Genomic DNA, 12,484 nt, shown 5'->3' with positions numbered 1-12,484 from the left:
TATTTTTTGTGTATCTAGATGTGCCTGCTCTGGACACTTCCTACAAATGATTTCAACGATATTTCTCTATTTTTTATTCTAGTTTTCATTTCTTTCCTCTTTATATAATTTTGTTCATGTGAGTAGTCAATTCCATTCTTTCATTTCTGAGACTATTAAGATGAGTTGTCTCTCCTTTTTTTTGGTCAATCTAGCTAAAGGTTTGCTCATTTTGATGACATAATTCAAAGTACCATTTTTGGTTTTATCTATTTTTCTCTTCTCTATTGTTTTAAGTGTCTGTGTCATTACTATATCCTTCAGTTATTCTTATAGTTTTTCTGACTGCTCAAATTATATTTATTTTTTTATTCTTCCTTTTTTACTACTTTATGGTGCAAATTTAGATTATTGATTTCAGATCTTTCTTCATAACTTTAGACATGTTAAGCTATAAATTTTCCAGTGAGCACTGCTTTCCTTATATCCCATAAGTTTGGGCATATCATGTCACCATTTTGAATCATCACAAAACAATTTCTAATTGCCCTTTTGATTCTACTTTGATCCATTGGTTATTTAGAAGTGCATTATTTACTTTCCACATACTTCTGAGATTCCCAAATTTCTTTTAGTTACTGATTTCTACTTTCATCCCACAGTAGATGAAGGACATAGGATATATTATTTCTCTCACAACTACTATTTCATGAAAAGCACAATTAATTAAAGCAGCAGACCATAATCTTGTATAAGGACCAAGAGGTCAGGGATTTTAATCCTGTTAACTTAATCCTGCTACCCAAAATACAGAAGAGGTCACTGATCTCACAGCGATAATGGTGGCCCATAAGTGTGGATGTTCCATTGATCAGCCATTGGCCTAGAAGATGAGCAAAGGTCGTAAGGGAATGGTTCCTGCCTGAGAATTCTGAAGTCTATTACTTTACACACTCGTAGTAGGGAAAATTATAATTCCTCCAGATAAATTTTATGTTTTCATGATGGTTTTCTTTTTTATCCCCTACAGCACTCTTTCCATTTTTTACCCCAATTTTTGAAGCATTGAATGTTTCTGTGTTTCCAAAAGATGTTACAAACTTTTTTAAAAACTCTGTAAAAAGGATGAAAGAAAGTCGCCTCCAAGATAAACAAAAGGTAAAATCTGGTGGTGGTTACAGAAGATGTTCACTTTTTGATAATTTGGGAAATCATATTTTTATAGTTTGAGCATTTAAGTGTATTTTTAAAGGAGAACAGAAAACTTAAGGAAAGAACAAAAGAATTCATTTTGCAGGAATGAAGACGGTGGGGGACGGGATGCAGATATAAGAATGAGTGAGGAAGACTGCTTTTAAAATTTAATACCAGGCACAGTGATTAGTATGTCATAGTATAAATGTTGGTGAGAAAAAACTTAACCACTTTCCTTGACTTCAATGAATTGTCAGAGGAAAACGATTAGTCTTTAACAATGATTTTAGTGCTATTTTAATTGCCCACCATCATAGACTGGTAAAGAATCATTTCAAGTTATTTTAGACATTCTCCCATGGAAAGCCCTCTCTGGATACCTGTTTAGTGTAGCATATGTTAAATATGAGCATGCTCAATGGCTGAGGTGAGCTGAGGTCTTCTCTGGGCTTTGGGGATGCAACCTGCCTAACCCAGCTTTGCCATCATGAGGGCTCCAGACCAGACCAAGGATGTCTGCAGGTCACAGAGGCGGAACTCTGTACATAGATTTCACTTAAGATTGTATAGAGTCCCGGGAAGGTGGGGCAGTTGAAGATGCTACCACAAAAAAACTGCAAAGGAGCTCTGAAAATGTCAGAAAATTAATCTATGAGACCATTAGTTCAGAATGAAGGCCTCAGAACAAAAAGAACTTAAGTTCTGAGAAAGTAGGTGTGATGGGAAAAGGATCAGGCCACTCTTTGGCCAGGAAACAGTGTCCAAAAGCCAGAGAAGCAAAGGATAAGGGAGGGCAAAGACCAAAAAGCAGTTGCACGTAATAGCTGGAATTCTCCCAGGGAAACAGACTCTGGACTTCAGGGGCCCATATTCTCAGAAGGGAGGTTAAAGACTGCACTCCTAATGTATTTCTGACCTCACGGGTCACTTTCTGTCACTGAAATTTCTCTTTCTGCTTCCAGCACCGAGTAGATTTCCTTCAGCTGATGATCGACTCCCAGAATTCAAAAGAAACTCAGTCCCATAAAGGTAAGCAAGGAGGACTTCTGGGAACTCCTGATGAGGAAACCCAGAGGGAGGGGCTTGTTCTGAAAATGTACAGAAAGCTTTTCAGGAAGAGGAGAATTTCTGCCATACTGCACAATGACACTCATTCAAATATTAGACAGGGTGGCTTGATGAACCTTCTAGAAGCACAAAAGAATAGCCATGTTGACAGCAAGAAGGGCAGCCCTGAACATTCCTCTCATGCCTCAAAGTCGAGCAGGGGTCTGTGGATCACCTACACCAGAACAAATGCAGGTTCTCAGCCTCCTCCAGATCCACTGAGTCAGAACATCTGCCAAGAAATTTACATCTGACATGTAAATCAGGAGCCACACTGGCCAAGCAAGGGTGATTTTAACTAGGAATACTTGATGAAAGTGTGTTCACAAGCTCAATCTACTGTAGAGGTTTATTTTTCCCTTCATAATGAGTAAGTAACCTATGGAGAAACATTTTAGACTATGTAAATGTCCTATTCCTCCTGACCCTTCACCAACTAGTTTCACCATCCATGGATGGTTCTGACTCAAATTATAATAACTATGATGATGGCAAAATAAGGATCATAGTCAGTTTGAAGCTTCAAAACTTTAACAACCATCTCACAAAAGTCCTGAATATTTAACAATTGTTCTTTAGAGCAAGGAGGGACTTGCTCCAGCACACTACTGTACATGTGTCTATGTGTACATTTATTCTATCATCTGTCTATCCATTATCTACCTATCTATCTTCAATCTATCTATCCCAATACAACTTTCTGTGATGAGGGAAATAATCTATCATTCCCCTGTTCTATACAGTAGCCATGGAACTCATGGGGCTACCGGGCACTGAACATGTGGCTACAGGCATTCAAGAAGAATTTTAACATGTATTTAATTTTAATTAATTCAAATTTAAGTTTAAACAGGTACATGTATGTAGTGATTATCTCATCTCATTGAGCAGCAGAGCTCTAAACATTGAGATTATAACAAATTCAATTCAGTTTCATGGGGTTGATGCTAAAAATGTATTAAAATCTGCATTAAAATTTGATAGTTGAATTTACCCCATCACAGAACTATCAATGGAAAATCACAACTGTGCAGACACGTCTCACACTGATTTTGTATTATTTGTAGTAATGAATTACATGGTTGTGGTGGGCATTGTATGAATTTCAGTAGTTTGGGTATATAAAGGTCCTAATTCAGTCCCAGTTAAACAGTCCAAACCCTGACTGTGCTCTGCTTCTCTCCAGAGAAACAATCAAGGAGGAGGCCAACCTGTTATCATAAAGACTTCTGCTTATTTTAGTGCCATTAATCAGACTATGGTCAATCACCACCCTTTTGACCTTTTTGTCTCTTTCTGTAGTTTCTGTATATCCCAAGATAGTCCATTTTGAAAAACTGCACCCTAGATCTTCTAGTACCGGATGCCTCTTAAAGGCAAAAGCCATGCTTCTCAAGTACACACATCACAGCTCCTGAAAGTTCAGGTACTGATTCTGTAGGTCTAGGTGGGGCTTTAGCATCCACATTTCTAATAAGCTGCCAGATCCTGTTGATGCTACTGCTCCACAGACCACACTTGGAGTGGCAACAGCTTATCTGTAGCCCAGTGTTGTTCCCTTAAGTTCCCTCAACCATGTGCAGAGAAAAGATCCTTCAATTTTCCCTGAAGCCTCAGTATTGCAAATTCTGAAAAATGTTCAAGCTCTAGTGTAACTAAAATACTTTAAATTTTCCCTGATGCACAAGGCTACCCTATATTTTACTTATAGCTGAAGTACTTTTATCCGAGGGACACATTCACAACACTGAGTATGTTAGACAGAAATGCTCTCAGGAAATAGCCCAGATGTCTTGCTGGTGAGGACGGCATAATGAGGAGAGGATGGGCCACGATTATATGCATCTTGAGATAAACTGGGTTAATACAATGTAGCCTTGCTCTGGCTCTATAACACAGATATCAGATGAAAACCACTCCCAGTGTGACTCTGAGTTACTTTTCCACTTTTTTCACTAGAGATTTGAGGGCTCACTTGGATTTTTCCTCCTGTAAATTGTGATCTTCTACATTGTTCTGCTTTACCCTAACATATCCTTTCTCTCCTTTCAGTTCTGTCTGATCTGGAGCTCGTAGCCCAGTCAATTATCTTCATTTTTGCTGGCTATGAGACCACTAGCAGTGTTCTTTCCTTCATTATGTATGAACTGGCCACTCACCCTGACATCCAGCAGAAACTGCAGGAGGAGATTGATGGGACTTTGCCAAATAAGGTGAGTGGATGGTACATGGAGAGGGAGGGAGGAGGTGAAGCCTTTGCAAGAATGCCTGCTCGCCACTTCCTAGGAGGAGTTTTTCCAAATGTGTCAGCTTTGATTTTTTCACAGACACTATTTAGGAAGGCTCTAAAGAGGAAAAGAAAGGAAGAAATATAGGTAATGGATGCTGCTCCCAGAAATACAAGACATTTGTAAAACATTGCTGGTCCTCGTGCATCTATTATCAGATTATCGTGCATCTATTACCACAATAAGGAAAAAAAAAAAAAAACAGAAAACCTTAGGCATCTAACAATAAGCATTTGTTGCTCACATGTCTGCATAGATAGCTTAGCAGGCTCTTGTCTGGCTATTGTCTGATCGTGCCTGGCCTCAGGTGCACTGGGCAGGTGGACCCAGCTGTGCCCAACACCTGTCTCATGCTGCAGTCATGGAGCTCGTGGTGCAGAAGCCAAGTAGGAATCACGGTTTCTGGCTCCTTTGGAATCTCTTAACCTCTACACTATTGCCTCCAAACACAAGATGAAGTGTTAGTGACATATCACCCACACTCTTTTCAGATCTCTGCCCCACTGGGAATCTTTGTGTTGTAAAGAGACCTGGGGCTGTCAGGGCTGGTCGGGCAGTGAGGTGAATGCAAAGGGATCCTTCTTAGAGCTGATAGTCAAGCCCTTGAGCAGCAAGTAGTAGACTGTTTGAGCAAGAGAGGATGGGGCTGAATGTGGGATTTCTATCCCCTTTATAACTTTTACTAGAATTGAAATTGTGTATGCTGATAGCTCCCAATCTTCACCTTCTTTCATCCTGTTTGGGTTAGAAATAGACTAATTTATCCTCAAATTATTTATAAAGTTTCTTACAGTGTTTCTAACCACATTTTATATATGTAAACAGAAGAGATACCAAGCAGGATTTCCAACTAAAAAGCCTTACGTGGAAGAGGGGGATTTGCTCATTACATGCTCTTTTCCTCTCCTGGGTACACATGTGGCCTCATTTGTGCAAGGTGACTTTGACTTTGACATATTGTAGTGAAATGTAATGTTCACCCTCCTTTCTTCACATTTGCTCATCAGAGAAGAAGAGGCACTATGTGGTGATGCTCAGGATTTCAGGCACTCGGTAGGGGATGTCACCACAGGTCTCTCACATCTGTAACATCTCCACATGTCTCGTGGGACAGAGAGCAGATCAAGCACTTGATACTTACTAAAATGCCTTATGGATGTGAAGCTCCTTTGCCAATATGCTTCTTTGGATCCCCTAACACTTCAATAATGCTTAATAGACTGTGCTGACAGTTAATTCCAAGTCTCAATTTATTAAAATATGGGCTTTTTGTCTTCCCAGACACCTGCCACCTATGATGCCCTGGTACAGATGGAGTATCTTGACATGGTGGTGAATGAAACTCTCAGATTATTCCCCATTGCCGGAAGAATTGAGAGAGTCTGTAAGAAAGACGTTGAAATCAAGGGAGTGTTCATTCCCAAGGGGGTAGTCGTGATGGTACCAACGTATGCCCTTCACCGAGACTCAAAGTACTGGCCAGAGCCTGAGGAGTTCCGCCCTGAAAGGTACAAGGCCCCTGGGAAAGGGAGCCCACCCTGAACCAGGCTGGTTCTAGCACATTCTGACATCTCTTAGTGTACATAATAATCATGTGTTGTACAGTCATTTTCTCGTCTTTTTATTTGTATAAATTTTGTATGAAAAAAGTATTAATTGTGAAAGTTTATAAACCATAGATTAGTAAAAGGAAAACTATAGCCACACACAGTCAAAACACCATAAGATAAGACTCAGTAATTATGTGATGTATACCCTGATGGACATTGTTCTGTGCATACATAACTTTTTAAAAACTAGAGTGTTATCATGTTTTATTTAGGTTTTTATGCATATGGTAATTTGCTTTATTTAGCCACTCCATAATGCATACATATTTCAAAACATGTTTTATTTAGGTTTGAACTGCTTGTTACTTTATTTAAGAGTAAACTATAAACTATCCACTATTGTTTTTAACTGTATGGTATTTTTGGTAGGATTTGCCATAATTCATTTCCCTCCTATTTTATGTTAGTATAGGCTTTTTAGTCCTTTCAGCTTTTCAGTGCTGTTCCCTATATCTCTCTGAATTTACCACCAACATTAACAAATGTTTCTACATTCCTTTGTGTCCAACATTGGTTGCTGTTTCTTCAAGGGTAATTGTAAAAGTGCAGGCTGAGGACCTAAGAAGTCCTCACCTATGTTGGTGTGAGCCACTCCATTGAGGACAGAGGACAGCACAGGTCTTCCTGGTCCTGTCTGTGGCTGCAGTCCTGTGCCAGGTCCCTTGTACTGTCAGTGGTCAGTGACTCTTCCAAAGCACAGTCATAGCTCTCTAGACATCTCAGACATTCCAGCAGGCTGCTCAGGGAATACCGCGCCAAGACTGCGCTTGGGAACTCGGCAAACAGTTGATGCCTTTTCACTATTCTATTGGTAAGCAAACTTAGGAATACAGTTTTCAGGGCACTGGCTAGTGAGTCAGGAGGCCTGGGAACTAGACTTTTATTGACCCATCACTACAAGTCTGATGATGGCAGGGAGCTTGTCTTGTTGGCCGTGGTATCCCTTGGGCTAGCATGGAGTCTGCACATATGTGTTGGAAGAGTAATCAGAACTGACCAAGTCCTCTGTTTTCTGGAGCTACAGAATTCTCTGTTTCTTTGTTGTTGTTGTTGTTGTTTTGTTGTTGTTTGTTTATTTTTATTGCGGCATATGATGGGGGTACAGATTTTAAGGTTTCAATAAATGCCCTTTCCCCCCTCCCCCCACAAGTCTGAGTCTCCAGCATGACCTTCCCCCAGACAATTCAACCTCCTCTAGCTGCACAAACACAAAAATCGGAGACCACTCACTGTACTCCCCGTGGATTCATTCTGTCACCAAATAGAGAGTGAGTGCTTACTTAGTGTGAGGAACTGGACCAGGATGTGAGATATCCAATATCTATTATGGAGGACATTGCACACATACGCATGTATATTCTATAGAAACAAGGGTATAGAGGGCTTTTAATGCATCTGCATGTACATATCTCCTGACGTAAGAATGATCAACGTGTGTCAGCTGCCCCATCCACACAGCACCACAACCATCTGCCAAACTCCTGGTATTTTAAAGCAATTGCCTTTAAGTCTTTCAGAATGCTCTCCAAAATATAAAGACACCTTTTGAAACACAACACCACAATGTCATTATGACTTAACCCACAACATCTTTTCTTCATATAATCATAAAGTGGGGAATCAATTTGAACAAAACACAAGACTAACCTTCAAAGAATTTATAGCCTAGTGGAACAGACAGACAAGGAAAGCTGTGATTATATTACAGGAGAGTAGCATCAAAGCCCATGTAAATTACCTGACTTATATTATTCTGTTTTGGTGGAAAGAGAGAGAGGGGAAGATTAAGAGGTAATAAGGGGGAAAACAAGAGGAGGAGGAGGAGGTGGAGAAGGAGGAGGAGGAAGAGGAGAAGGAGCAGGAGGGTGAAGAGGAGGAGGAGGACTATGAAGACGACAACAAAGAAGAAAAAGAAGACAGGGAAGAGAAGGAGATTTACAAAGAAAAGAAAGCAGAGGAAAGGAGAGGAGAAAGAAAAAGAAGCCCAATTTAAATAGTGCTAGATATTTTCTCCTGCTCTTTCCTCAATGTACCAATATGACCAACATAAATACGATTTGAGGCAGGAAACTACTTTTCCATTAATAATTCTCATTACTTATGTGCCTTTTAGAGTGTAAGCACACCACAACCAGGAATATAATTTTAGTACTTAGAGGTAAGTTTTTAAAACAGTACTCTTCTCATCTCAACAAAATGGACAGCTCCTGTAGGATAAGGAGAATGGAAAGGATCTATAGCTTACAATTTTCAGAGCAAAATAACAATAGCAGGATTGCCATGACTAACCCACTGGAGAATTTTGTATACTACCCTTTGTGGGGACAGAAGGTCTAAGTCACAATTCATAACATATAGCCTTTGCGGTTTTTCTCTCATTAACTTTTTTATCTACTATTGTGGATCCAGGTTCAGCAAGAAGAACAAGGAAAACATAGATCCTTACATATACCTGCCCTTTGGAAATGGGCCCCGAAACTGCATTGGCATGAGGTTTGCTCTCATGAACATGAAACTTGCTCTCGTCAAAATACTCCAGAACTTCTCCTTCAAACCTTGCAAAGAAACACAGGTCAGTAAACTTTCTGTATAAGTAAAGTTCTATTGGGAGTTTTCTTTACTGTGGAGTGAATATTTTTAAAAAAGAATATGCTTGTTCATCTTTTTAGTAATTTATTTATGGGGCAAATACTGTATTTGGAGCCATCCATGATCTTTAAGGGTGCTTCAGTTCTGCAGTTCAAAACATGGCTTTATAAAGACCAAACTATAAAGATCATCTAAAGTCAATGCAGATTAGCATGTCATAAGTATGTCCAGTCTCTATAAGATAGTCAGTTAGCAATGGCAAGAAAAATACAATTTAAAAAATTTTTAAAAAGAATTATATCCAGTCTTTTTCACCTTCAGCAAGAGTTAAATTCAGTTTCAAATCAACTGGAAAGGCCGGGCATGGTGGCTCATGCTTGTAATTCTAGCAACCTGGGAGGCCAAGGCGGGAGGATCACTCAAGGTCAGGAGTTTGAAACCAGCCTGAGCAAGAGCGAGAAACTGTTCTCTACTATAAACAGAAAGAAATTAATTGGCCAACTAAAAAATATATAGAAAAAATTAGCTGGGCATGGTGGTGCATGCCTGTAGTCCCAGCTACTTGGGAGGCTGAGGCAGGAGGATCGTTTGATCCCAGGAGTTTGAGGTTGCTGTGAGCTAGGCTGATGCCACAGCACTCTAGCCCAGGCAACAGAGTGAGACTCTGTCTAAAAAAAAAAAAAATCAACTAGAAAGATAAGGAAGTATTTTTCACAACACAGTGATTATCTCACAATGACTTTCAAGGGTTGCTTTCCTACTCCCGAACTTAAAGAAGCTCCCTTGTGACACTGCGTCTCAACCCCTGGCACCACATTGGAATCACCAGGGAGCTTTAAAAATCAATCTGCCTTGGGTCATCTCAGAAATTATAAAATAACTGACCCAGAATGTGGCTTCAAAAGTTCCCCCATTGGTTCTCATTTGAAGCCAAGTTGGAAAATCACTGATTTAAGGCACTTCTGCCAGATATGAAGGGTCCCACACACTACAGCCATCCTGAATGTTTGAATTCACCCTTTAGGTGCCCTCCTCCATACCAGGCTGGCTCCTTTTCAACCAATTAATAACTCCATAAATATTCTTCCCACTGTCCTCCTCTTTCTACTCATATTTTAAGTATTAGTTCAAACTCCAAGTCCCTCCAAAGAATCTTCCCTACCTAGTCCAGGGTCCACTCTTTGCTCTCTTTTTGGTTACAGCAGGATGTTATCACCACTTAATTTTATACCTTGTCATTAATCATGTAGTTTTGTTCTCTATATTTTCTCTGTATCTAAAAATACCTTTGCCAATCCCTTAACTATATCACCTTACTTTATTGCTTTCTTAAAATAAGAATGGTGTCTTGATGAAAACGTTATCCATTGTGAATATTCAGTAAATTGTTAAGGAGTGATTTGCAATTTATTTAGATCCCATGGATACAAACTTTAAGCTTTTCAATTTTAAAATTTAACAAATGACATTTGTGTCTGTGTGTGTCCATGTGTCTTTCTGCAAGGAAAATATATCTATTCCATTTGAAATTAAAAAGAATAAGGTGTTGCAGTTATAGAAATACTTGGTTGTTTCATCTGAAGACCTTTAAGAACAACTGTCATTAATTCATATGAACCAAGGCACTATAAGTCTTACTTCCAGACTCATGCATTCCATATGCAACTCCTCCTCTAATGTGGGCTTTTAGCATGGGAGAGGATGAGGATGGAAACAGTTCTGCCTTATTTGTGGCTTTAGGGCAGCTGTGTAGCTGTCCAATAAGTGTGTGCAGATAGGCGGCTCAGGTCCGAGAGAAAGCTGGCTGCTGGCATGCCTGGGATGGCAAGATACTCCCAGGCAAGGTCCCAGCCATCTACAGGCTGGCATTTCTCAATCCTCATGACAATTTGTTAGCCCTGCAGTTAACTAGGATAAGGAGGTTACTCTGTTGGTGGCTCCCCGATTACAGAAGGAGTAACTCAGTGAGAATTGTGCCCAAAGTATTAATCAAAACACTGTAGAACATGAGAAGTTCCCCATTTGCATTACATTTGAAAAAACTGGAGTAGATATTAGAAAACAAAAGCATAAACTTTCTAAAGGCAATTTCCCATCATTATACTGCATGGGTTCACTTGAGAGGGGTTACTGGATTGACTAGAATTCAAAGACTGCCTATGTGATTAAAGTGTATACCTACTCACAAGAACATTGCAAGATTCAACATATACAAAATGACCTTTATATGGCTATTCAAAAATAGTTTGCTGTAATGCCTAAGAATTTGGAATAAATTTTTAAGATTCATTTTACATAAAATTTAATTTAAAAAACTCAAGCCAATACGAGTTTGTCTCAGACCTGGCACAAAATAGGTGCCCAATAAATATTGTATTAAACGATGGATGCAAGAATGCTTTCACTATCCAATCTTCACACACCTTATAGAATAAGTATACAGAATCCAAGATATATGATGCTAAAAGAAGGTTTTATAAATTTGCAAAGCATTATTGTCCTTAATATATCTTTTCTACTTTACTTCTATCATTTCTTCATTTGCTTCATTTATTGCCTCTCAATATGCTTGTTTAACTGTTGCAGATCCCCTTGAAATTAAGCCCAAAGCCACTTCTTCAACCAGAAAAACCTATTGTTCTCAAGGTTGAGCCAAGAGATGGGACCATGAGTGGAGCCTGACTTTCCCTAAGGACTTCTGCTTCGTTCTTCTAGAAACATCCAAGAACAGTAGAGATCCCAATTTACATTGTAAATAAAATGCAGAAATGAAGAAGAGCTTAACGTAGGGCACTTGATGAATGACTAGGAATTCTGTACATTCATTGTGGTCTCTCAGTGTCTTTGGAAGAATGTATCTTGTGTGATAGAAAGGAGGTGACTAAACCAAAGCCACATACATGAATTCCAATTCTCTGGTCTTCATAGGACAATCTCCAGCCACCCCCACTTAGTACCATTGACTCCCTCTCCACTCTCAAAAGAAAATAAATATTTCTCAACAATTTTATCAAGAAATGTTTGATGTAAGTAAGAAATATTGTGGTGGCTATAATCATGGCATTTGTACCGCCTGTTCTATTTCTACTATTCTATAATAAGTATTATACTGAGAAAATCAATAAACATTTCTTTACAAAATTATTATATGATTCCTTCATGCACATTAAGGTAGAATCTATAGGACTGAGTGATTGAGAACCAGCAACTAAGAATTTTTTTGTAATCATAATTACTGATTCCGTGGGCCTATTTCAAAACTCCAATTTGATTATTAACATAGGTGAGAGTTAAGCCATTGTGACTCTGTCCATTGCTTAGAATGAATATTCATGGTTTAATTTTACCTTTTAAAGCACAAATTTTTGTAACACTCATAGGAGCTACTGATTATTATACTATTAGTTGTGATTTAATATCTTAATCCCATCTCCCCTGATGTTCCTGTCCATCTTCCACTTCCAAATGTCTAAGCACAATAAACACTGAATAAGAAATTGTCAGTTGGTTGATCGGTTTGGCAGCAAGACTAAAAGCACTCATCTGTTTCAGCTGGTATCAGACAGTGCACAGTGTTCTTACTTTTCCTTTCTGCTCCTACCTCCTCTCTGGCTAGCTGGAGAACCCTAGGAGGATGAACTTGGAGGCCCTCAGGTGATTCCCTTCCTCTCATCACCAACTCTAGCTACCTTGGTCCTGTGCTGATGCTGGGGATGG

At 39.2% G+C, this 12,484-nt stretch overlaps 1 protein-coding gene across 1 annotated transcript in view; it reads left to right on the top strand.

Annotated features, from left to right (window-relative positions):
• CYP3A5 (cytochrome P450 family 3 subfamily A member 5) overlaps positions 1–12,264 on the top strand; it is a 40,631-nt gene extending 28,367 nt beyond the window's left edge. Inside the window, exons 8-13 of the mRNA XM_012759054.3 lie at positions 1,010–1,137; positions 2,136–2,202; positions 4,333–4,493; positions 5,850–6,076; positions 8,588–8,750; positions 11,354–12,264. Of these exons, the coding sequence (XP_012614508.2) occupies positions 1,010–1,137; positions 2,136–2,202; positions 4,333–4,493; positions 5,850–6,076; positions 8,588–8,750; positions 11,354–11,449 (842 nt within the window). The 3' untranslated portion in view covers positions 11,450–12,264. The remainder of the gene's footprint in view (positions 1–1,009; positions 1,138–2,135; positions 2,203–4,332; positions 4,494–5,849; positions 6,077–8,587; positions 8,751–11,353) is intronic.
• Positions 12,265–12,484: the final 220 nt, after the last annotated feature.

Source organism: Microcebus murinus, chromosome 19, assembly GCF_040939455.1.
Source record: "Microcebus murinus isolate Inina chromosome 19, M.murinus_Inina_mat1.0, whole genome shotgun sequence".
NCBI lineage: Eukaryota > Metazoa > Chordata > Mammalia > Primates > Cheirogaleidae > Microcebus > Microcebus murinus.
This window is presented reverse-complemented; position numbering and strand designations above follow the sequence as displayed.